Below are 23,618 nucleotides of genomic sequence, written 5' to 3' on the forward strand. Positions count from 1 at the left end.
CGAGCGGAGGGAGGAGCGAGGGAACACGCCCTCACTAAAGATGGCGGCCGAGCGCGGCCCGGGGCGTGGCGCTGCGGGCGGCCCGCCCCTGCCTGCCACGTGATCGCCGGGGCTGCGGCCGCCGCGGCCCGGCCCCGCCGGGGCAGAGCCGAGCGGCCGAGCCGAGCCAAACCAAACCGAGCCAAACCGAGCCGGGTCGGGCCGCCCCGCCCCGCGCCGCGCCGCGCCACGCTCCCGGCCGCAGCGGTGGCGCCGGGCGGTTTGGCCCTGAGCGCGCTGCGCGGTGCGGGTGGCAGCAGCGAGATGGAGCCCGAGGAGGGAGAGGATCGCACCCCACTGCTGAAGGAGCCCCAGCCCGACACGGGTGAGACGGGCGGCAGCTGCCTCTGTGCGGCGGCGGCGCGTTGCCGTGGAGACGCGGACAGCGAGCGCCGCTGCGGGGCCCGGGGTCGGTGCCGGGGTGACTGGAAAGGCGGTGACTGGAAAGGCGGTGACTGGAAAAGCGGTGACGGGGGCAGCCGTGCCAGGCCCGGGAGCTGCGCCGCCCCCCGCGCCGTTGGTGGCGGTCGGTGCCGGGGACGCCGCCGTGCCCGGGGTGCCGGAGCAGGCACGGCCACGAGTCCTGGCAGCGGCCGCGGCTCTGTCGGTGGCGGCTCAGGCGTGCAGCCCTGTCAGACACCAGCCCTCGGATCAGTGTTGTTGCAGTAAAGGCATTCCAGCCCAAGTACCGGTCCAAATATTAAAAGCTACCGAGGTCCACCGAGATTGTGTCAAAATTTCATATGATGGCAGAATTTGGGTGAGACTAATTGCTTGTTGCAAATATGGAGAGGAAGGAAGGTTGAAAGGATGCACGAAGGTAGGAGAGGAGACTCGGTATACGGTCAGAGCTTAACAACAGAACCCGCATGCTTATATTTATCTGTGCTGTTTTGCTTCCCAGAATGTACAACCTATAAAGAGTAGAGCAAGATTTTTAGTTTCTTTAGCATGCCATGCAAAAATGCCTTAACCTACTTGGCAAATGTGCAACTGCATCAAGTGGTGCTGCTAAGAAAATTACTTTAAAAGTGCCAGAAGGAGAGAATTTGAGCTCAAGTCTTCTTCAAGCAATATGTTCTTAAGTTTGCACAATGCATCGGGCTCCAGTTGGAGGTGGCTCACCTCACCCACAAGGAAAACTACTGCAGATGAGCAACTTCCTTTAAACTGCCGTGCAACTTGCAGCACAGACTTTTTTTAACTGCAGTTTAAGCATTTTGTTAAATTATAGCTACAGTGTTTTAAAATATGCTCCTGAAATCAGAATTCGCTACAGATGTAGGACCAAAGACTACTAGTCAAGGTAAGACCTTGAACTCAATGCTTTAAACTTTAGGGGCTGAATGCTTGTGTCTCTGGTTATAGCCCTCTCCTGAAATGCATCTGTAATCTTCTCGAGTCTTCCATTCTGTAAACCTGATCTAATATTCTTAGATATTGCAAATGCACATGATGGAATGACAGAGAACCCACAATTCTACATGTTTGTTAGGTTTTTTTAATAAAATATTTACAGTTGGGGAAAAACAAATCTGACACTAGTGACCTTAAGTTCTTGCACATCTGTTTTGTGGAGCTTGCTCTCTCTCCATGCAAATTGTATACCAGTAGGAGACTTATAGATGAAGACTAATGGATGTTCCAGTTAATCTGTATTTCCAAGGGAGGGTTACATCATCAGTGTGTTATTCATCTTTCTGTTATTATTGTGTTAACTCCAGCAACTACAAGAAGTGGAACAGTTAAGTAGCCTTACCTGTAATTATAGTAATTTTTAAATATTATATGACTTTACATTTTCTACTTAAGGCAAATTGCTTTTTAAACAACAACAAAGAACAACAAAGCTGCTTGACTAGTTTTTGTGTAGTACTTCCTATTCTCAGTGCCTGTTGTTTTTAATGTAAGCAATAAAATCTTGGCTGCTCTCCCTCCTGTCACTTAAAATTCCAGGATGGCTTTATCAAATGCTTCTGAGGCAAAACTTGTAATTACCACAGGTCTGGTAGGGTTTTGCATATTTGTACAGTAGCCTTGTTTATTATTTATTTATTAAATTAACATAGCAAATACAGCATCTCTGTGTCATTTTAACAACTTGTGCAGTCATAATGAACTTCACATAAAGTTTGTCAGGATTAGACTTCAAAAGTGGGAAAGTTCTGTTAATTTCATGAAAAGCTATCTTGCAGGAAGGCTCTGTTGGTGCTCCCCCTGAAAAGTAAAATCACGTAGGCTCATTCCTTTTTTCAGGGGAGTTACTGGGAAGAGGAAGATATCGTTGTCCACAGGGCATGTCCTTGGTTTCTTACTGCAGATCAGAAAATCCACTCAAGTGACATACTGCAGTAGCAGATGAGGCTCTGGTCAGTCCTGTTGATAGATGTACTTGTTCTGTTCATCATTTGAACTCCAAGTATTGAAAGATGAGATCACTGCAGACTGATGTAAACTGATGTAATATCTGCTGATCTCCAGCCTTCCCAGAGCTTCAGACATCCAAGTTATACAACTTCATATTAGTAACATAGCTCCCTCACAAGAGGGGAAACTCTACACTCTATTGTAAATTCAGTAGATTGTTCAAGTAGTTCCTGCTCAATTTGGCACTCCTGCTCAGTAGTTTCAGGCATTCCCAGTTCACAAAGAGTAGCTGCAGAGATTTAAACTCTTACATCTCAGCTCTGGTCTGGATCTCCTGGCACTGATGAATGCTCTCTGCCAAATGCTGCTGTGTGCTGCTGTAGGAAATCAATAACTGTTAGAGTGCATAGTCTGCTATCTGTGTATAAAGAACTGCCAGAGTTGACGTAATGTCACGACACAGATTGTATGCAGAATCTTCGGACTCATTTCCTTTGTCTTGTGGCGGCCAAGAGGGTGTACTGGGCAACTGGGAACCTGTTACTGATTCATAGTGCCACCACAATGTTTGCCATTCCCCTTTCTGGTAGTGTTGGCAGCTGTCAGCAAATGCATATTCCCTTGTAAGCAAACTTATAGAAGGGAAATTTATCCTAGAAAACAGCCTGAAGTAGCTTCAGCACTATTTTAGGAGTACTTGTCTTTCTTGAGCTATTTTTTTGTATATTACAGGCTTTCCCACTAATTGTTTTTGGGGTTTTTCAAGTGTGAAATTATGTCTTGAATAAATACTACAGTATTTTGGAGAGGACTTCTGAAACTGTTTCTAAATCCACTTCTACAGACCACACACGATGCATCCTCTGCAGTACCCACTCTAGTGTGGTAGCCTGTTGTCTACATGAGGATTACATTTGCTTTGCATATCAGTATGAAAGTGGGGTTTTGCAATTTTTCAACCACCCCAGACTCTACATCTATTGAATAAACCCCATAAGAAGAAAAATTACTTTGTCTTCTTGCTAATTTTTTGTCTTACCCAAAGATTTCTGACAACCTTAGTAAAAACTGCTTATGAGTTTTTCTTATTCTGTTAAACTTTTTTTTTTTTTTTTTTTTTGCTCTCCTTTCAGTCCCTGCATGCTGCTCCGCTCGCTACAATCTTGCAGTCCTGGCCTGTTTTGGGTTCTTCCTCCTGTATGCATTGCGTGTGAACCTCAGCGTTGCTCTGGTGAATATGGTAGAACCTGACACAAGCTCAGCAAAGAATGTGACTTCCAATGTGTGCCCAGAGCATTCCTCCACCACAAATGTTTCTCGCAACACTACGGTGAGGTCTCAGACGTGTTGTCTTGTAATGTGGTGTCTCAAAGTGGCTTTAGAACTCTGTGATAGATAGAACCATATTAGGTGACAAGAGAACAGGCTATTTTTTACTGCATGGCCTTTCCAGTGGTTCTTTCAAAGCTATTCTGGGAAATATTAGCCTTAAATGACTAGCTAATTGAGAAGGGCTGTGCTCAGGGTCAGCTTTTTTACATACCTCTTTTCTGTGCTATTCCTTAGAAATTGGCTAATCTGATGACGTAGATCTACCATGACTCACTGTTTTATAGGCCACTTACCAATTCTTTTTGTTATATCTGCATCAGAGCTACCATTACTGTCCAATTTGCCTGTTCTTTGTACAGTCACAATGGCATGAAATTTAATTACAAATTAACATGTAATATTTCTCTTTTCACTTCTTCGATCTCTTTCCCAGATCATGCATTTTGTCTTTATATATTTTACCTCTGAATTCCAGTAATCCTTAAAATCACATTTCATAACTGAACTGCTGGATATGGAAAAGCAGACTTCTAAAAAAAAAAACTAACTTTGTGAATTTGGACTTGTACAGATCTTGTCTTGTGGTTGAAGTAGTCCTGAACACTCTTGCAATCTTCTTGCTTTCATTTTGTTTGCCTGTTTAGAAGTAATTTATTATTTATCGCAAACAAATTATAATGGTGAACTTTATGGGAAGATTCTGTCTCATCATTTCTGTGAAATGCATGCTGCTCATTTAGATGCAGAAAAATTGGTCTTTTGGAAGTGATCCCAAATTTCAGAATCGATTGGGCAACAGTTCTTGTCTTTTTGCTGGCTTCCTTTATAGCTGCAAATTCCTGTCTCAATCATCTTCACTTTTATTGTATTATCCACTAAACTCATCTTCCCTCTGTTGTGCTTCTCCCCTTATTCCACTTACCCTTGTGAGCCCTGTCCTTAACTGCTCTCTCTCTTGACATTAAATTTAAGCACATGCATCTCCTTATTTGTTTTCTTTTTATCCGTAAATATTTTGCAGGTAAAGGCTTTTTATTGAGCATGACAGAATGTCCACTCTGTGATTTGGAAGTGGGATTTGTACTCAGGCAAACTTACACAGTCAGCACCTGTCACCTAACCCAAGCTGCTTAGAATTCAAAAAGGGATAACTGACAGAGCACTTGTATTTCATGTAGTGATGATTTTCATGCTTGGGTTAGATATGTCCAAACAGATTGTAAACTACCTGAACTAGCTTTTAACACAATTGTGATTGCAGTACAAGTGAGTGCTGCAAAAGGAGACCCTAGGGAGTAGGTCACAAAAAAAATGAAATTTATCTAAAAAGGACTAAATAATAGATCAATGTAATAAAAAATATGGTCAGAGAAACTGCTGTCTTTAACTTACTGCATTTTGTTGGATTTTTTTCTTTTCTTAGGGACAAAAGTATTCTTGGGATGCTGACACTCAGGGATGGATCCTTGGTTCTTTTTTCTATGGCTATATTATTACTCAGATTCCAGGAGGATATCTTGCAAGCAGAATTGGAGGCAAACTGTTGCTGGGGTTTGGCATCTTTAGTACCTCTGTATTCACCTTGCTTACTCCCTTAGCTGCAAATTTGGGAGTAGGCTACCTCATAGCTGTCAGAGCCTTGGAAGGACTGGGAGAGGTAATCCTGTTTCCTCTATGTAATTTGAAAACGTGTCTGAATAATTTGTTTAAAATTATAGTGATTAGACTCTGGGGTTGTTATGCTGGAATAGTATATGGATTGTTTCATTTGAGTGGCTTTGTTTTATGTTTTTTAGAATAATTAAAGCATTTGCACTATATTTTAGCCTAACTATTCTCATTTTTCAGAAACCAGGGCCTCAAAACAATGTTGTTTGTATTGCTGCTGCTTTTCCAGTACATACAGACTCAAAAGCAGGAGAAATTAATTCTGCTTCCTTATTCTCATGCCTTGCACAATTTTTATAAGTGGTTTCTTGGTAGACAACAAACTAATAGATTGTACTACTGCTTTTTAATGAAGTGTGCTTTGAAACATGTAAAGTTGAAGTGAGTTCTAAAATCCTTGCATTTCAACAGTATGAAATTATGTTTTCTAGGGTGTTACCTTCCCAGCTATGCATTCAATGTGGTCTTCTTGGGCTCCTCCACTGGAACGCAGCAAGCTCCTTAGTATTTCATATGCAGGTGAGAATTCCCACACTGATAATGGGATTATAAATTTTTCTACAGTAACAGGGAGGATTGACTTAAAGGGATTTATATTGTAAATTGTAATCAGCATTTAATCCTGAAAGTGTAACATTGAAGTAAATCTTGCTTTCCATTAGTTTTCTTCGTTTATTCATGCTTTTTATAACCTGACAAAAGGTATTGATCTACAAATAAGTATAAACTTTGGTATTAGTGGTGAAAATAATTACTGTGAAGCTGATTAATAGAAGATACTGTACAAAAAAAAGATTTAGCATTAGGAACAAAAAAGCTGGGGCAGTCACAGGATAGAGCTGTTTGGTTGGTTTTGGGAGGGTTTTTTAAGTGTTCTTGGAGGAACTTGGGGGAGAAAACATCCAAGGTCCCTTGTATTGCTGCAAGAGCTCTTTGTTGGAGTCAAATACTCTGACCAAATTGTCCTAGATATTCTGTGTCTGGGAGGTGTCATGTTTGATATCAGATTTAATTCTTTGAAGATACTTGATGTTACACAGGATTTTTGATTTAGCAAAGTGATACGGAATGTACTGAAAGCACGGTACAAATGTAAGTTAGCACTTAGCAAGTGTAAGTTGACACTTAGCAAAATACAGCAATTGCAATACACTTCAACTTGGGTTGACTGCAAGTCAAGTCTGTTGTTCTCTCAGAAATTCTGTTGTTTAACTTTTGTACTTTGTGTTCGACTGACCCATGTACTCATTTCCCCTTGTCGGTCTGGCTAAGTCAGTGTGACAGTCTCACTTTTAATGGACTGAATGAGGAGAAACATTTACACCGCCAGCTGGTCCTGCTTATCTAAACCAAAGCCATTCTCTGGTGCCCTTTTTGTTGAGATAAGGTCAGCTTCTTTGCAGCAGCTGTGGTTGGTCACACCCAGTGTTATCCCCAGGTGAAGGACATGTTGTTCTTGCCCGCCTCCACTGAGCCATCTTTTTCGGGGTTTATTGGTCAGTCACATTGCTCAGTGCAGTATTTGAGGGGCAAATACTACAGGTTTCTAAATTTGCTAGTCAAAATTGATATTATTTCTTTGAGGATGACAAATTTTGTATTCAGTTACTGAAGTAACTGAATGTAATGGTTTGCTTTGCTCACTCTTATTAGTAATAATTTGTTTTTTTATCAAGAAGACAGACATTTATACAATGTAAACTTTAGCTACAGTTTCTTAAGGTGCTAAGACAGTCTGGTGACTCACTTTTCCCAGAGGGATGCAACCTTAATCTTTTTTCCTCCCATTTCCTCACTTTGCTCTAAGTGTCTCATCACTTGTTGAAGTGACCCTTCAAAGAGCTACCTCAACTCATCTAATGCATCAAGAAGCTTTTTTCTTTCTATTCTTTTAAAAATCTTCGCATTTAATTAAATCTACTTTAAAATAATTCTTCTTCTGAGACCCAGCACACAAGCAGAGCATACAGAGTTGGGATTACCTTCTACTGCATTTAGTAATTGAGAGCTTTTAAACTGTCCTTTTTTATTGTGTGAAAATATATGCTAATGTACTAGTGAGAAGATTCTGTACCCTTGAACAGCCCATTGTTAGCAGTCACGGGTGGATAATACATCTTGTGTAATCTTGGCAGACTGTTTTCCTTTCCTTCCACGTTGGCAGTCATGTGGTCTGTAGTTAATTTAATCACAGTTGTGTTGATTTTCTGAGAGAACATGTGGTGGAGGTTATATGTAGCTGTTACTGTGATTTATATTTTGCATGATGTATGTGGTTTTATTCATTGTTGGAGCTTTCTGCCTCAGATAAAAATTGTTCCCATGAAGATGGAGTCTAGGTAGTCAGGATATCAACATAATCTTAGTATTTTCTGAGTGGAGATTAAGTTTGGAGAAGTAACTTTGCAGCTAACATTAAGAGACAAAACCTACTATTTATCACCAGTAGAGTGTCAAGTATGTAAATACTATGAGTTTCTGGTTTAGATTTCAAAAGGGAAACATCTGCCATCCTTACTCTTTGCAAAATGTATGTTGAATTATAACAGGAATAGTTCTTTCTGGCTTTTGGCTTTATTCTGAACTAGAATCTGCTCATCTTTCCCTTCTCCCTTGATCCTAGACCCTGTCACATTCAGGAAACGTGGAATTTGAACTCACTGTTTATATATGCCTGACTTCTGCTTCATGTTTCTAGCATTCCTGGTTTTGTGGCACTAGAAGGAGATATGAGAAATGCAAATGAACTATATTGTCATTATATTGTTATTCTATTCTATTCTACTCACTAACTATGTTATATTCCCAAGGCCTTAATTATACTGTGTCCAGCTCTCTCTTGTTTTGCAGCAGTACCAGTTGACTAATTTGCATTGGTTTAGATATGTTAGAGCCATCACTTTACTATGACAAATATGCAAAGAATGCTTATCTTTTATTGCTTGTTGCTTCTAATTTTGGCGTCTTAGGGCTTTATGGCTCTATTTGCTTGCAGCTGCCAAGGCAGTTCATTGTCCCTGTAGTTCTTTAAAGCAAAGCACAACCCTCTAGTGGCAGTGACAATCTTTATTCATTAATTATTACAGAAAAATAAAATAACTCTGAAATGACACTTATACTTAAGGGTTCGATAGAAGATTTGATTATTTTTCCACTTTGTTTTGCTTTCTTCTGGTAGGTGCACAGCTGGGAACTGTTGTGTCTCTGCCACTATCTGGTTTAATTTGTTACTACATGAACTGGGTTTATGTGTTCTACATATTTGGTGAGTTTGTGTTGTTTTGATTTTTTTTATTATTAAAAGTACAATCCATATTATTTTTGAAAAGCATATCTTATAAAACTTATTTTAAGTTTTAAAAGCTTGTTTGACATGTTGGGTTGCTGTTTTATTCCTTCTGGGCAATTAGAGATGTTTAAGGCTAAGTAGATTCCAGTGAATGGCTAAATAAGCCTTCTTCCAGTGAGCAAAGCTGTCTCTGAGTTGGACAAAAGCTGGTACAAGTCAAATGCTCTTAGCTCTCCCACCACTTGAAAACAACAGGCTGAAATTTCTTATTTGAAGTGTGAAATTGAGTTAATAACTTTAATCCCAGGAATAAATCTCAACTTTGAATGAAAGAACATGCGAAAAGTTATTGCTGCTTAAAATGTAACCTGGAAAAGTCTCTAGAAGTCACAGGGACCCTGAAGGAATGCATAGCATGTTTACTGTGACATATTCTGGAGGAAGCTGAAACAGAAAATATTTTTTTTAAACAGCATGTCTTAGCTAATGCCTTTTACAGGTCTGTTTATGTATCTGAGCAATTTCATATTTTGCATGGGAAAGGCAGAATCGGAATATATAAAAGAAGAATTACATTTCCTCAGGAAAAAAAATCTCCAATTTTTTACAAATCACAAAGGCTCAAACCAAAGAACTGAACAAAATGAAACAAGTTACCATGTTACATAAAAGTGCAATAATTTGGACCAATCATTGAAAAGTTAGCTTTTTTCAAATGACAGTTCTGGGGTTGGGTTAAGAAAGAAAAGGAAGAATACAACATAAATTAAGCTGCATGTAGTGATATTCTATATATGTGCACAGTGTATTTTTTGTGAATAAACTTAATGTGAACTTTTTATTTCCTGAGGGTGAGCCATATTCTTTGTGGCTTTTCCATGTGACTGATAAAAATACACCGATGTATGAGCACGCAGCTTTCTTGCTGCATGAAGAACTTCAAGTAGAGGAAAAAAAAAGAGGAAAAAATAAAAATAAAACATTCTGCTTAGTCATCTTCATTCTTTATTGTATCTAAATGTACATTGTTAAGCCACTTTGGGGAACTAGTGTTTGTAAGTAGATAGAAAAATAGTGTTCATTAAAATTTTATTAGGTATTGAGAAAACACTTCTGACTATTATTATCTGAAAGTATTAATAAAATTGCTTTCTTAAAATTTCTATGTCTTCACCCATCTTTTCACAACAATAGGTGCACTTGGCGTATTGTGGTGGTTCTTCTGGATGTTGTTGGTTAGTGATACACCAGAAACTCACAAGAGCATTTCACATGCTGAAAGAGAATATATACTGTCTTCTCTAAAAGATCAGGTACAGCACTTTGGTAGAGACCAACCTACTTAAGTCTGAACATAAACCACAAACATGGTCATTAATGTAAAGCTTTGTTTATGGTTTGTTACATGTTCTGTTACGCTTTGTTAAATGCTTATGTAAACATGTTTATCTTTAGAATAACATTTTTAACAAGATGGAGGCAGGATTTTCAAACAAATTTTTTTAAATAGTACAGTTGTAAACTGAAAAGCAATCGATAATCAAACAAAGCATTTATAAGAATGCTTTTTGTTACAGATGTTGTTGAGGTGCTTTACTTAAAAAACTTTGTATTTAAAAAAATGCTCAAATCTGTCATTTTAGACTAGATCCAGACCTGTATAATGTCTTTAACATTTGCAATACAATATTTTACAGCATTTCTCTTTCTCACTGCCATCTAGACTAAGAAATAGATAACTATTCGCAGAGAAAATGCTTATGAGCCAGTTCCTGAAGTCTGCATAAGATTAATTCCTGTGACTGGGGGGATATGTATCTAAAAACAGTGAAGCTGGCTGAGAGACCAACATTGGTATCTAGGATTGAGCAGGAAAGGTTCAGCTAAATCAACACCTGAGGGGTGACTAAATATTTAATTATTTGTAATAAAAACAGAAGTCATCAAATTTCAACAAGGGAAGCCATACTTTTTGAATTACAACATGTAGTAATTGGTTTACTTTGGAATAGTAAACATCAGAGCATTAACATACTTTAGTAAACTTCCATTGAGAATTGAAGACGGTAATTCATTCATTGCTGATGACTTGCATCTATCAACTGAGACTCATTTTGTGCCTTTCAGCGTGCATCATGAGCATAGATTTGGTTAGCATCAAAAGCACTGTATTTAGTAAATGTTCATCTCAACATCCTGATTTCCTTCTTTTTCTTTTCTCTTTGTCTCCTGCTTGCCAGCTTTCTACACAGAAATCTGTTCCCTGGAGACCTATGCTGGGGTCCCTTCCACTCTGGGCTATTGTTGTGGCACACTTCTCTTACAACTGGACTTTCTATACACTGCTTACACTCTTGCCCACATACATGAAGGAGATCCTGCGATTTGATGCACAAGAGGTGAGATGCACACAAATATAGTGATTTTCTTCTGAATTAAAGAAACTAAATCACCTGCTGTTTAGAATGGAGGCAGCTGTTTAAGAACCTTGGAATGTAAAGATATAGCTGGAAAATGATAACCCCCACACAATTAAGCAGACGCATCAAAAATGTTTCCTGTCTTATAATTTCCACTTTATGGACTTATTTGACATTTACCTTAGTGGTAGCTTGCAAGTTAAGTTTTCTGTTTGAAGATGCATAGTACCCATATTGACCTGCTCTGCTTTAAAACAGTAACTATAATTTTTTTTTCCCTTTTATATGGCTTCAATGATTATTTCAGATTTTACACCAAGTTTTATGGCTTCTGAAATAGTATCTACTTCTTTGCTAATTGATAAAGGAGAACATTTCCAGTTAAAAATAAAACTAAGAAAACCATTAGACAAGTGGCATTTTTGAAACTATTTTAAGGATGGCGTTTGGGGGAGGAAGGGACCAGAGGGAAGCTTCATTCTGATAGGATCACTTTCCAGATTGTCAGTTTCTTTCCTCAATGAGCAGCAGAGGTAAAATATGTTTTCTTACTAAGTTAACTGGATGAAACAAAACCATAGTCTTAAGGTCCAGATATAGTGCTTTTCAAGGAAATTTTATAAAATGAAATTATTTATCAGGAAAAAATTAGGGGATGGGGAAGGTGGAGTATTCTTATTTACAGCAATTACTTGACTGTACTGATCTGTCTTTAATAAATCAGTTTTGATGATGGCATAGCTTAACTGGATATACTGGTATAACTAAGATAAAAAGGTGCTCAGAAATTGCAAGAAGTTTAACATAGTCTTTTCCTGGCTTAGCAAACCAAACTAGTTTAGAGCAATCTGAGGTTGAATGCCATGCAAGAAAAAGGTGATACCAGCAATCTTGCGATGAGAAGATGGGGAACTTAAGCATTAGAACAGAAGGTTGCATTAGGGCAAGCTGCTGGAAAATACTAACTGAAGTTGCTGGTTGGTCTCCTCATTATGCCTCTTGAGGTATTCCCTGAAGAGGCATCGATATCTGTGAAAGTCATTTGCTACCACAGCTCTCAGTTGCATGTGTTTTGTAAAACACCATTGCATTAAATGGTAACAGGTTCTGCTGTGAAGTGGTTTCCTTTGTGTCTGGGTTACATTTTTTCTTTTTGGAGTAGGTTAGAATACTGACTGTTGTGAACATCAGAAAAAAAAAGCTTCTGTAATAGTGTTGGACTAACTTGCCACACATTTAGATGGAAACTGCATTACCATTTAAAATACTTTACAGTTGTTGCTGTTTAGTTTCCTTTCTAAAATACAGAAATTAGTTTAAAATAATGCCGTGTCTTTGAATAGTGCTTCAAAAAAGTTTTTTAATTACTGAGACTGCCTCTATTTTTTTAAATTTTACTTACTGTTTTTGAAAACTGAGCACTGAACTCCAACAGGCAGCATGCTTAAGTACTGGTAGAATGGACTTAAGGTGGGGATGACTTTTTTGTTTCATTTCAATTTAAAATTCCTAGGGAATTTTTCACTTCTTGACAAATATACATTTTATACTAGTGTATAAAGGTCATACTATTGCTACTTAAATACCCCTTTTGAATAACAGCTAAGGTCAAATTATAGCTCTGTTATCAGTAACTATCCATAATTTTTTGGAAAGGCTGTAAATGTGGGCAGTTTAGTAGTACCTTTTGTTTCCCTTCATCAGAAAATGATGGAATCAGGCAGAGGTCTAAGCAGCACATGTTTAAAATAATAGGAATTAACTGGTGATTTCAGTGTAAGTAATATCAGATCCTGAATAACTCAGCTTTGAGACTGTGGGATGTCCAGCCTAGATGTGATGAAAAGTCATGTTCTAGATTTTGTTTCCATTTACAGGCAGCACCAGATAGTTCAGCAGATGGATAAGGAATAATGTTATGTAACAGTAGTACAAAACCCAGAGATTCTGTGTAGTTTTCAAAATTCTGAATAATATTTACAGCTTCCACTTATTTTAGTAACTCACTTGATATTGGTATTCTGAAAACTTCCACAATCAGGTTAACATCCACAGGATATTATAGTTACAGTTTTGTTCTTCCTGAAGCTAGTTGCTGATCTAAACATTTGAGTTTTTGGTCTGACTGCATCTGTAGTTATGGATTAAGTCAGGATGGTTTGTCATTTTGGTGTTTTAACTGTCTTCTTTTAACCTTCTTAACAGAATGGATTTTTGTCTGCCCTGCCTTATTTTGGCTGCTGGTTATGTATAATTTTGTCTGGCCAAATTGCTGATTATTTACGGGAAAAACAGAACTTCTCCACTGTTTGTGTTCGCAAATGTTTTACCCTCATAGGTAGGTGCAAGTATCATCTTTTGGAACATATAATCTTATGAAATATAACAATATCCATTTGGGAAAATCTAAGGGCTTGGGGGAGTAGTCTGACATTCTGCTGTAAGATGAGGCAGCATTGTGCATGTCTTGAGAGGAGCAACTTTATTTGTACATTCATATGTCAGGAGTAAATCCTATCTTTTTTCCATGAGAAGTAGGCCTACTGGATAAGAGAACAATAAGAGATTATCAAAAGCTTTTTTTTGGTCAAGATAATTGGACTAAAAGCAAACAAATCAAATCAATGGTCATGTAAAGTCACCACACAAGGGTGAATTAAACATTGTTATCAAAAAAGATGTATCAAACTGACAGGATTATTGTTCTGCATGAGCCTATTCTGTTGTTCAGTGTTTTGTTTATCTAAGACTAAAGTAATTGAATAGTTGTTACTTGCAAAATTTAGAGTTGCTACCACAGTAGAAAGACCAAACAGAATCCAAAATAATTGGGAGGAGACCAAAATAATTGGTCTTGACTAATTGGGAGGAGATATGATCTGAAATCACCAACAGGTCAGCCAGATCAGGCTTTTAATGAACCAAAGTAAAAGTCTGTATTTAGGAAAGAGAAGTTGATTGCTGAACAAAGAGGGGACAGGAGAAAGAAATTGAAGGGAAAAAAAAGGAAGATTAAGCACAGGATCCATAAAAGTTATTGTATGGTGATCATTGCTGCCTTCTCAATTCAGCTGATTCAATTGCTTTCTTTAAAGCAGCTCTTGTAATAAATTCTCAGACATTTAGTCTTTATGCTTATGCTATTTTGGTGATTCAATTTTTGCAGGACTGCACACCTCACACCCATGTATGCATAACTCAGGAGAAAAAATGTTTTTGTTTTAGGAAAAGCAGCACTTAGGTTGGCTTGATCAACAAAAGTGTGTACTTGCAACTGCTTGCAGAGGTCATGATGGGGGCCATGTAAATGGGCTCTGGTACCTGGAAACAGCTACCCAAGTTAACTGCAGATAGCAAACAGTGTGCATGAGCTCGTGATGGCTGATGAGCTGTTTCCAGTGCATCATGCAGCATCTCTACAGCTGTCTTGGATTCACCCAGGGTTCACAGTTTTAGTGCAGCTTCAATTTATTTATAGCAATAAATAAAATCAATTTGTGAGGTAATTTTCAGAACATGTTGATTTTTGTTAATTTTTTTAATCTAGTTCCTTGCCACTAGAGTGGGATATTTCTGATCTAGTTGCTGTTTCCTGAGACAACAACTGTTTTGCAACCCATCTGCTCTTCCTTTTCACAAGGACATGTAGGGGGAATAGGACAAGGCAGAATGGCTTCAAACTAAGAGGGAGTAGATTTTAATTAGATAATAGGAAGAAATTCTTTACTGAGAGGGTGGTGAGGCACTGTAACAGGTCGGCCAGAGGAGTTGTGGCTGCCCCATCCCTGGAAGTGCTTAAGGCCAGGTTGGACGGGGCTTTGACCAAGCTGATCTAGTGGAAGATGTCCCTGCCTGTGGCAGGGGGGTTGGAGCTAGATGATCTTTAGGGCCCTTCCACCCTAAAGCGTTTGCGATCCCGCACGGTCCCGCTGCAGCGCGCGGCGCGGTGCCGGCTCTGTACGCCGGGGGGGTGGAAGGCGTATGGAAACCAGCTTGGAGCCTCCAAGCGTCCCGGCGTTAAACGCCCATTGATTCTGAGGTTTCTGTCCTGTATGGAAACCAGCTTGGAGCCTCCAAGCGTCCCGGCGTTAAACGCCCATTGATTCTGAGGTTTCTGTCCTGTATGGAAACCAGCTTGGAGCCTCCAAGCGTCCCGGCGTTAAACGCCCATTGATTCTGAGGTTTCTGTCCTGTATGGAAACCAGCTTGGAGCCTCCAAGCGTCCCGGCGTTAAACGCCCATTGATTCTGAGGTTTCTGTCCTGAAGGGATGATTGGACCTGCGGTGTTCTTAGTAGCAGCCGGGTTCATAGGCTGCAACTACGCACTGGCTGTTTCGTTCGTGACCATATCAACAACACTAGGAGGATTTTGTACATCAGGCTACAGCATCAACCATCTGGACATAGCACCTTCGTAAGTATTGCTGAAACTGTTGTTAGTGCATGTGAAATGTTTATGACCCCCTTTTTTTTTCTTTCTTTGTTGCTGGGGTGCCTTGGAAATGTAGCTATGGAGCATGCACAGGCCTGCAGTGTAAACACTGACAATTACTTGGGTTTACAATATTAATCACTGTATTTCCAAAAAGTGCAAGTTTTGCAGAGGATATGACATAAACAATATTTTAGAATAATTCCAGTTTAAATCCTGCAGTAATAAATTACATAATTTCTGTTGTTTAATTATAGACTTGATAGACTTTTGATTTATGTTTATACTAGGACAGTGTTTTTGAACTATACAATGCAATTAAACGTTTCAACTTTTCCATCTGAGCTATCAAACTCTGGTATGAGCATTACCATATTTAAGCACTGTGATACAGGCAAATTATTTGCATTTGAGAAACATTCTGTACACTGGAATCTAAATCTTGTTACAAGTACTTGACCTGATTTGTCAGTAGGTAACAAATCAGGTATGTACAATTGCTCTTAAATGACTAATTTTCAAGAATGGAAAGTTGAGACTTCAGGCTGTAATTTCTCCAGTGTGTTACAAATTCATAATTAGGCAGATCTATCCATTTCCCAAAAAGTGTGTGTGTATGTATATTCTTCTAAAAGGGCACTGATAAGAGATAAGTACTTTGCTTTGTCATTCATTTACCAATTTGTGATATCACTTAGATGTGAACAGGGTCAAATGATTTTATGTCCAAAGAAAAGTGTGTTTCAGTATTAATGTGTAAAATGAAAAGACTAAGTGTAAGTGAGAGGAAAAAATATTTTGTAGAAGTAGCATCTAAAAAAATTTCTCATCATCTAGACAATTTATGAGAGACCTTGCGTCCCAGCTGAAGATGGTATTCAGGCTTTGGCAATTGAAATTATGGTGCTCATATCCACAATCATTGACAATATTATTACTTAACAAATAGATATGAAATAGTGGGAATCCAGTTAATCTTGGCAGGTGAGGTTAGATAGTAAGCAAGAGGGGAGTCATCAGTGGCAGCTATAAACAGCTTGTAATGCTGAATTGAATATAAAAGCTAAGAAAAATAGCTTCTGTGGTGCACTTTGTTTTAAATCACATATAACTGTGAACTTAGAAAATGTACTTAAAGCAGTTCTTCTGGGGTGTTACAGGACCATTATACAACTTCTGTTTCAAGCTTAGTTTTGCAGAACTACAGCAGTTAGTTTCCAAAATAAGTATTAAATAGTGCTTGTTATGCGAGTACAGTTTAACCTGTCCATGGAATGCAATAGAGCTGTGACAGGAAAAAGGAAATCATGCAACTGCAGTGTGACTTACACATACAAGGAACTTCTGTATGCAGGCAATGGCTGAGGTTACCCAAATTAGGATGTTGTATGTGTCTTCTAATTTTAGATACTTCATTTTGCATTTCAAATATGTGTATTTCAAGACTCAATTTGTTTATAACAGTATTCAGAATATTTTAGGTGTTGAAAAAAAGCCACAAGAAGAAAATGATGTTACACAGTGCTGATGCCTGTCAGCAGGCATAGTTAGTTATCTCACATGAACTGCTGCTGATCCCTCTGACCAAATTCCACTCTGATCTTCCTGCCCTCCATGAAGTCCTGCTTTTTTCCTTTGTATTCACACGAGACAAGTTCCTCTAGCTCTTCTCCCCTCTCAGGCAGGCAGAAGGGAGCGCACTGATTGCAAGACGGCAAGTGTCTTGCTGATCGTTCAGAGACTTTGGCCCAGCATTGCCTCTAGAGGCAAGCGGCTGCATATGGAAGGAAGACTTTCCTTGGTGGTTCCTTGGTCAGGGTGCGTGCTGTTTTATTGAAATCAGCGATTTTCTATTCAGCACATGCATGCTTTACTTCAGGGTAAATCTGTTCAAATGGGGATGGAGAAGGTAAAAAAGCACATCCTTGTAACAAAGGTCATATTAAAAAAATTATTCAGATACAGAAATGCAAAAAAATATCTGAGATGAGAAAAAAAAGACTGTCTTTTCTCCTCCCCTACAATTAATTTTTTGCAACTTGTCTGAACTTTGTTGGATAAAATGATCAAGGCAGAAATGAACAATTTCAAGGAAATGCTTGACATAATTGTAGAGATCTAAAAATAGAGTCTGCATAAAATTGTGAAGGAAACCTCAGTAAAGACTATACTTAGAGCTCAATATTTATTTTTCATAATTTACTGAATGAAAGACATTAGAAAAACCAGAAATTATTCAAAGCAATTTCAAAATGCACAAATACTCATTTAGATTGTTTGAAAGTGTGCTGCCAAGAATAGCAAATGGTCCCTTTTTGCTACTAAAACTTGCGTAATATCAACAAAATAATTATTATATTCACAGGAAGAAAGTGAATGAAAATACTGATGCTTATTTAACAATAGTATTTGCTATGTGGTTTTGGCTGATAACATGTATTTATTATGCCATTAGTGAATTAGACTGGGGATGGGTTGGGGACAGGAGGCAGACAAGATTGTTCTTTTGGGGAATATATATTACATTTTAGCTATTTAAATCGACATTAGTACTTTTCTATTATTACAGATTTTAATAGTGGTGTTACCATGATCCCTTGTAATATTCATGTGGCTCTGTTGTACACGAAATACTTAACATTGCTGGATTTTTTTACTCTTGATTTTTTTACTATTTGACTGCTCTTGCAAGTTAAGTTGTATTTGGTTATCCCTACTATGCCATAAGAACCTGACCAACAGCCTACTATTGGTTCTGGTCTATAGACATGTCACTTTTTGCTTTCCCTTTTCATGTGGGAGTTTCCACTGCACTAAGGGAGTGCCGTCACAGTTATCTGCATCAAACAGCGAGCACTATCAAGAATGCAACCTATGTCAGAAACACTGGGCATAAATAGAGGCATTTAGCCAGCAATTGGTTGCCAAATATCTTTGTTGACCAGAGAAACTATTAAGCTGTGTTTAGTTTTAAAAGTGTCTGTTAGCAGTATCATAGTGCTTAAACACATTGAAGACATTTAAAGTGCATTTGGTTCTACTTAAAGGATTTAAACAGGGTTTTGCTTTATGTGCTTATTTTCCTAAGGGAAAATTTTACACTTTGACATTCAGCTTCATAAAGGCCTATTAATGCTAAACCACTTTCCAAGATAAGAAGACTGCATGCTAGGTTTATAAAAAATAAAGAAGTTTTAACTAAAGCATTGCCATGCTTTAAACTGATAAGTAGTGTAGAGTTTCAAGAAAAAAATCAACTAGTAGGCTAGATGATTGTTTCCCTTTCTCAGGAAAAAAAAACCACATGTTTTTCTAATACCACTGGAATGAATGTTGCAATCTTTTGTAACAATGCTGTATGGTTGAATTCTCCTGTTTTGGTGAAGAAAATTCCAAAGCTATGCATTTCTCTTTAGAGATTAAATATGTTTCTGTTATGTTAATATTGGTGAGGACATAATTTTACTCTGAACAGCCTAAAATGATCACTGGGGTATGATTCCTTTTTCTTACTGTAAACTGTAACTATTAGTATTTTGTATGATGCTTCACCCAACAAATTCACCTAAAATCTAAAACAGGGATCTGTGGCCTGGTGGTTAGAAGGTCAAACTTCTGGGGAATATCTGGCTCTTAGTTCTCTTCAGTCTCTCTCACAAGTCTGCACTTGTGGAACAGTTTCAAACTTTCGGTATTGCAACATGCCTGTGAGAGAGGTCTTGAATTGCTTAGAGGTGCTGAGACTCAGATATTAAGTAAGTTACCAGCTTTTCCCAGCAAGTTTTTATGGCCGCTGGTGCATACGCATACATTTGTGTGTGAGAGAGCAGCACGTTCATGGAACAGGAGCCCTCAGAATAGAGCTGCAGGAACTACAACCAGCAGAACTGGTTTAGTCAGATCCATTTCCCATTGGCCTTGACCCACAGAAAGCTGAAGGGAAGGACTGCCACAGCACTCTGAACTCCTGTCTTTGGAATATACACTTCGTAATGTAAGTGGGGATATCCAGGCACACTGCTGATATGGCTTACTTGGCAAATAAATTTTTAGCAATGGAACCTGAACTGACTCTTGCTGATGGCAAACAGCACTTGTTCATACTTCTTGTTCTGCTTCAAGACATGCAGTATGTCCTTAACTGCTCCAATGGATCCATTGCAGACAGTTTGGTTGTGGCTTAGCAAAGGGGATGTGGGTTTGGATTATGGATCTTGAGCAAAGCCATAGGCAATTTAAGTTAAATTCCATAACTAGCCTATGCAAAATAAAGACATGCAGTGTTAAGTGGAAAAGGATCTTTTAAGAAGATCCTTTAAGTAGAAAAGGATCTTTAAGATCATCACACCCAACCATTAACCTAACACTGCCAATTCCACCACTAAACTATGTCCATTAAAATGTATGTGCCAAGCTGTCAGTTGTTATTAGAAGAAAAGCAAGTCATTCACACTGGAATATTTGTGTTTTAATTTCTCTTGTGTGATCAAGACTAAGTTAGCCAAATTGTTTCCATGATTGATAAGACTTACAAGTTAATAAGCAGTGTTAACAACTTCTCTTGCAGGTATGCTGGAATTCTCCTTGGGATCACAAATTCTTTTGCTACTATCCCAGGAATGGTGGGGCCAGTTATTGCCAAAAATCTCACTCATAATGTGAGTCTTTTTTTTTTTTTTTTTTCAGTTGTTACATTTTTATCTCAGTTGAATAGAAATTCCCTCTTCTCAAGTCTCCAGTCCATAAATAAAACATTTACAGGGTTACACCTGTAAATGTTGTTCCATTGTTGTGCATTAGTTAATTCCTAGCTCTTATTGTCCCAATTCTGACCAGGAAAATAAGGGTAAAATCCAAGACCTTTGTAAGACTTGAAAATTTTACTGACCCCTTATATTCTCTAGGAATAAAATTAATATATTTTTATTACAGTAGATAAAATGCTAGCTAGATGAAACACTTGTGGTATTGTTTTATTAAATTAGAACAAGTTCTTTCTTGTTTTTTTTTTTAATTAGGCTCTCACGTGAGGTGTTGAGTTCTAATGTCAGCACTTGTCAGATAAGTGAGAAACTAGATTCTAGTGTTAGATTTGACTAACAAGGTGGTGTAGTGATTTGGATAGAAAAAGGGAGCACTGGGGCTTTTGAGAAGTTTTTGCTTACTATTTTTTCAATGAACATATGAATTATTCTAAAATCTTTCAAGAAAGGGAGATGAGAGGAATAAGCTTAGTGATACACTTGAAGTTTTTGGAGTTGGAGGTCATTCTAAAGATTTCTTAAAAATCACTGAATCACAGAATATTCTGAATTGGAAGGGACCCACAAGGATCTTCAAGTCCAGCTCTTAAGTGAATGGGGATCAAACTCACCATGCTCTAACCAAAAACAATCAGAAAATATTCATTAACATATGATTTGAGTAAAATCAGTTCTTCCAGATAGCTTAACAAGTGGGTTGTTTTAGGGTATTTTTGTTCAGTTTAGTTCTTTCCCCTCTGTACTAATCCTTCAAGTATTCTGTTTTTGTAGTAAAGTCATTTACAAGTTTGTTACGGCATCATAGGGAACTTAACCCCCAAATCTTTAAGATATCTATAGATATTATTTCTTTATTTGAAAAAAAAAAAAAAAAGCAACAAAAAGCAAATAAACCACAGTTCTTGACTACACATTTCTTAAGGCCTTTCTTAAATACCAGAGTTTAGAGGATTACTCTTGAAATCTGAGTTAAGGTAGTTACCTTGCTTGGACCAAAAGGCATATGAGGCTGGAATGTTCATATAGTAGTCATTGGGCATAGCTTACTCACAGTGCAGGGCACTTCAGCTCTTGGATCACCTGATCTGAAAACAAGGTAGTGTTTCCTTACAGTAACATTGTCTGCATTTGTATCAAGGGTTCTGCATCTTGGGTGATAAACTGATCCAGGTAGGGTGATGTAGTTCTGATAAGATTGTGTAAGCTGTGTTATAAAACTGATGTTGACTTTAATAATGATTTCATCTCTTATGTTTATAATGATTTTATGTTGCTGTGAAATCTTGCTGAATGGCATTTACATTTAAATAGGCAAGGCATGTAGCATGGATTTTAAAGTTACCTTTTCTTTAATGTGTAGCTGCAAACTGACTGCATCTTTTTTTTTTTTTTTTTCCATTTGACAGAATACTGTGGGAGAATGGCAGATGGTTTTCTATATTGCTGCCTCTATTAATCTATTTGGAGCAATTTTCTTTGCATTATTTGCAAGTGGAGAAGTTCAGGACTGGGCAGTCAGTGGATATCACTTGAATTGAAACTGAAGGAGATGTTGAAATACCAAAGCTGTGCTGAGTCCCGTTGTGCTTAGAACTGTGTGACTGGAAAAGTGCCTTCCCTGCTGATGCCTAGGAGTCTTCAGAGCTATTCAGTTAAACTACTTTATCTCTGTATCTTTTGTACTGAAAATAATCTGGCAAATTGTGTTCTATTTCCTAACAAGAAACTACTTGGATTAACTATAGAAATTTTATACTAGAACTTGATACCAAATACATGATCAGAGACATTTTAAATCCATGTGCTAGGCTCTAATACTTTCCAGTTTTTAATTAATATTTTCTGTATTAGTGTGTAGGCAGATGTTTACTGATACTAAAATGAGAGGAAAAAGTAAAGTGATTTTTTAGCACTATAAGGAGGAATGACATGCAAAGAATTGTACCCAAAAATGTGTTTTGATTTCCATTATGAAACTGATAGTTTTTTGATGTTTAAAAAATTGTAGAGCAACTCTAGTTTCATACAATCTTTTATAGTGCTTTTTATTTTGTCATTGTTTTAACAATGGCTAAAAAATGCATGTGATTTACTTGTAATTTATGCACAAGTTCTGAATATATAAACATTCCCTGTTTCATTAATACAGTTTCACAGCAAAGAAGTAAATGTAGCGTTGGAACTGAGAGAGTGAACCAGTGTCCTCTGTAGTGCAGGTTTTCAAATAAGCCTTATTTTTATTTCTTTCTGCAAAGAAGAAGCAGTGCAGCTCAGTGGTTTAAATCTAGGCAGTGTACAAGAGTAAACTAGAAGTAGATTATCTTCATGATTACCTTAAAATAACTCTCAGTTTGGCAATTAATTTTTTTGTCCCTTTAAATCAATGCATGTAGATGGGTTTGTCAGCCTGTTGGTGTAAATGAAATAAGGCCAGTGTAGCAAATAATGAGGAAATCAGTTCTTAACAGCCTTGTTTGTTAGATAAAATTTGAGTATAAAAGAACTAGTGCAATAACCTGGTGCTGTTACTCTCCTATCAAGATAGAATTTGACATTTGAGCGTTCTTTGCACAGCACACACTTAAATGCCACATAGTAGGATTAAAAGTAAAAAGCAGTACTCTTGTTAAGAACAAATGGCTGAATAATGCTAGAGCCACAAAGCAAAGGAAAATTCCTGTGCCAAAGATTCCTGGATTGGACCAATTAGGTAAAAAGGAAAAATCATTGGGCTCTGGGTTTTTCATTTATCACCAGTCCAAAAGAAAACCCAGTACTAAAGTTGCTCCAGTGGAGCCTACCTTCCTTCATTTCTAGGAAATGGCATCTGCCTCTTCTTTTTAGCTTTAAGAGCCATTTTGATTTGGCCTTCCTTGAAGTTTCATGTTCTCTGATGATGGATTTAAACTGTGTTTAAATCTCTTTTTGTGTCTGCAGCATTTCCACAATAAAGAATGTGTTGTTCAGATGAAATTAGTACTTATTCAGTGGGAGTATGTTAAAACTATATTGTGTCTTCAGCGTTTCTACAATAAATTGATTGAATATTTACATGTGCATCTGTTGTTGAAAATTACAATCTCCCTGAGATTAGAACACCATTTTCAAAGTATGCTGAACAACAAGGTTGGTGACTGGATTAAGGAATGGTTAATGTTTTCTTGGAAAATTACCTTCCTCAGAAGGTTTTTGTCTGGCTTTACAGGTAAGTATTATCTTCCACCTTACACTGTAATAAAAGTAAAAATTTCACTTTATGTAAAATGAAATTTGTACTCTTTCAGTATCTTCAGGTTAAAAAGGAGGA

The 23,618-nt window shown here is 37.9% G+C and overlaps 1 protein-coding gene across 1 annotated transcript; it reads left to right on the forward strand.

Annotated features, from left to right (window-relative positions):
• The first annotated feature begins 217 nt into the window (after positions 1 to 217).
• Positions 218 to 23,370, forward strand: SLC17A5 (solute carrier family 17 member 5). Its single transcript, XM_077782331.1, has 11 exons — positions 218 to 364; positions 3,540 to 3,736; positions 5,162 to 5,395; positions 5,838 to 5,925; positions 8,585 to 8,671; positions 9,890 to 10,008; positions 10,936 to 11,094; positions 13,321 to 13,453; positions 15,383 to 15,530; positions 20,116 to 20,206; positions 21,718 to 23,370. Exons 1-11 carry the CDS (start codon positions 304 to 306, stop codon positions 21,847 to 21,849), a joined length of 1,449 nt encoding a protein of 482 aa, XP_077638457.1. The 5' UTR covers positions 218 to 303; the 3' UTR covers positions 21,850 to 23,370.
• The last annotated feature ends 248 nt before the right edge of the window (positions 23,371 to 23,618 follow it).

Source organism: Lonchura striata, chromosome 3, assembly GCF_046129695.1.
Source record: "Lonchura striata isolate bLonStr1 chromosome 3, bLonStr1.mat, whole genome shotgun sequence".
NCBI lineage: Eukaryota > Metazoa > Chordata > Aves > Passeriformes > Estrildidae > Lonchura > Lonchura striata.

Excerpts from the sequence above, each read along its gene's own strand:
- SLC17A5 (XM_077782331.1), top strand. The coding sequence starts at position 304 with ATGGAGCCCGAGGAGGGAGAGGATCGCACCCCACTGCTGAAGGAGCCC. Across the intron at positions 365-3,539 it reads GGAGCCCCAGCCCGACACGG|TCCCTGCATGCTGCTCCGCT; the intron begins GTGAGACGGGCG and ends CTCTCCTTTCAG. Across the intron at positions 20,207-21,717 it reads CCAAAAATCTCACTCATAAT|AATACTGTGGGAGAATGGCA; the intron begins GTGAGTCTTTTT and ends TCCATTTGACAG.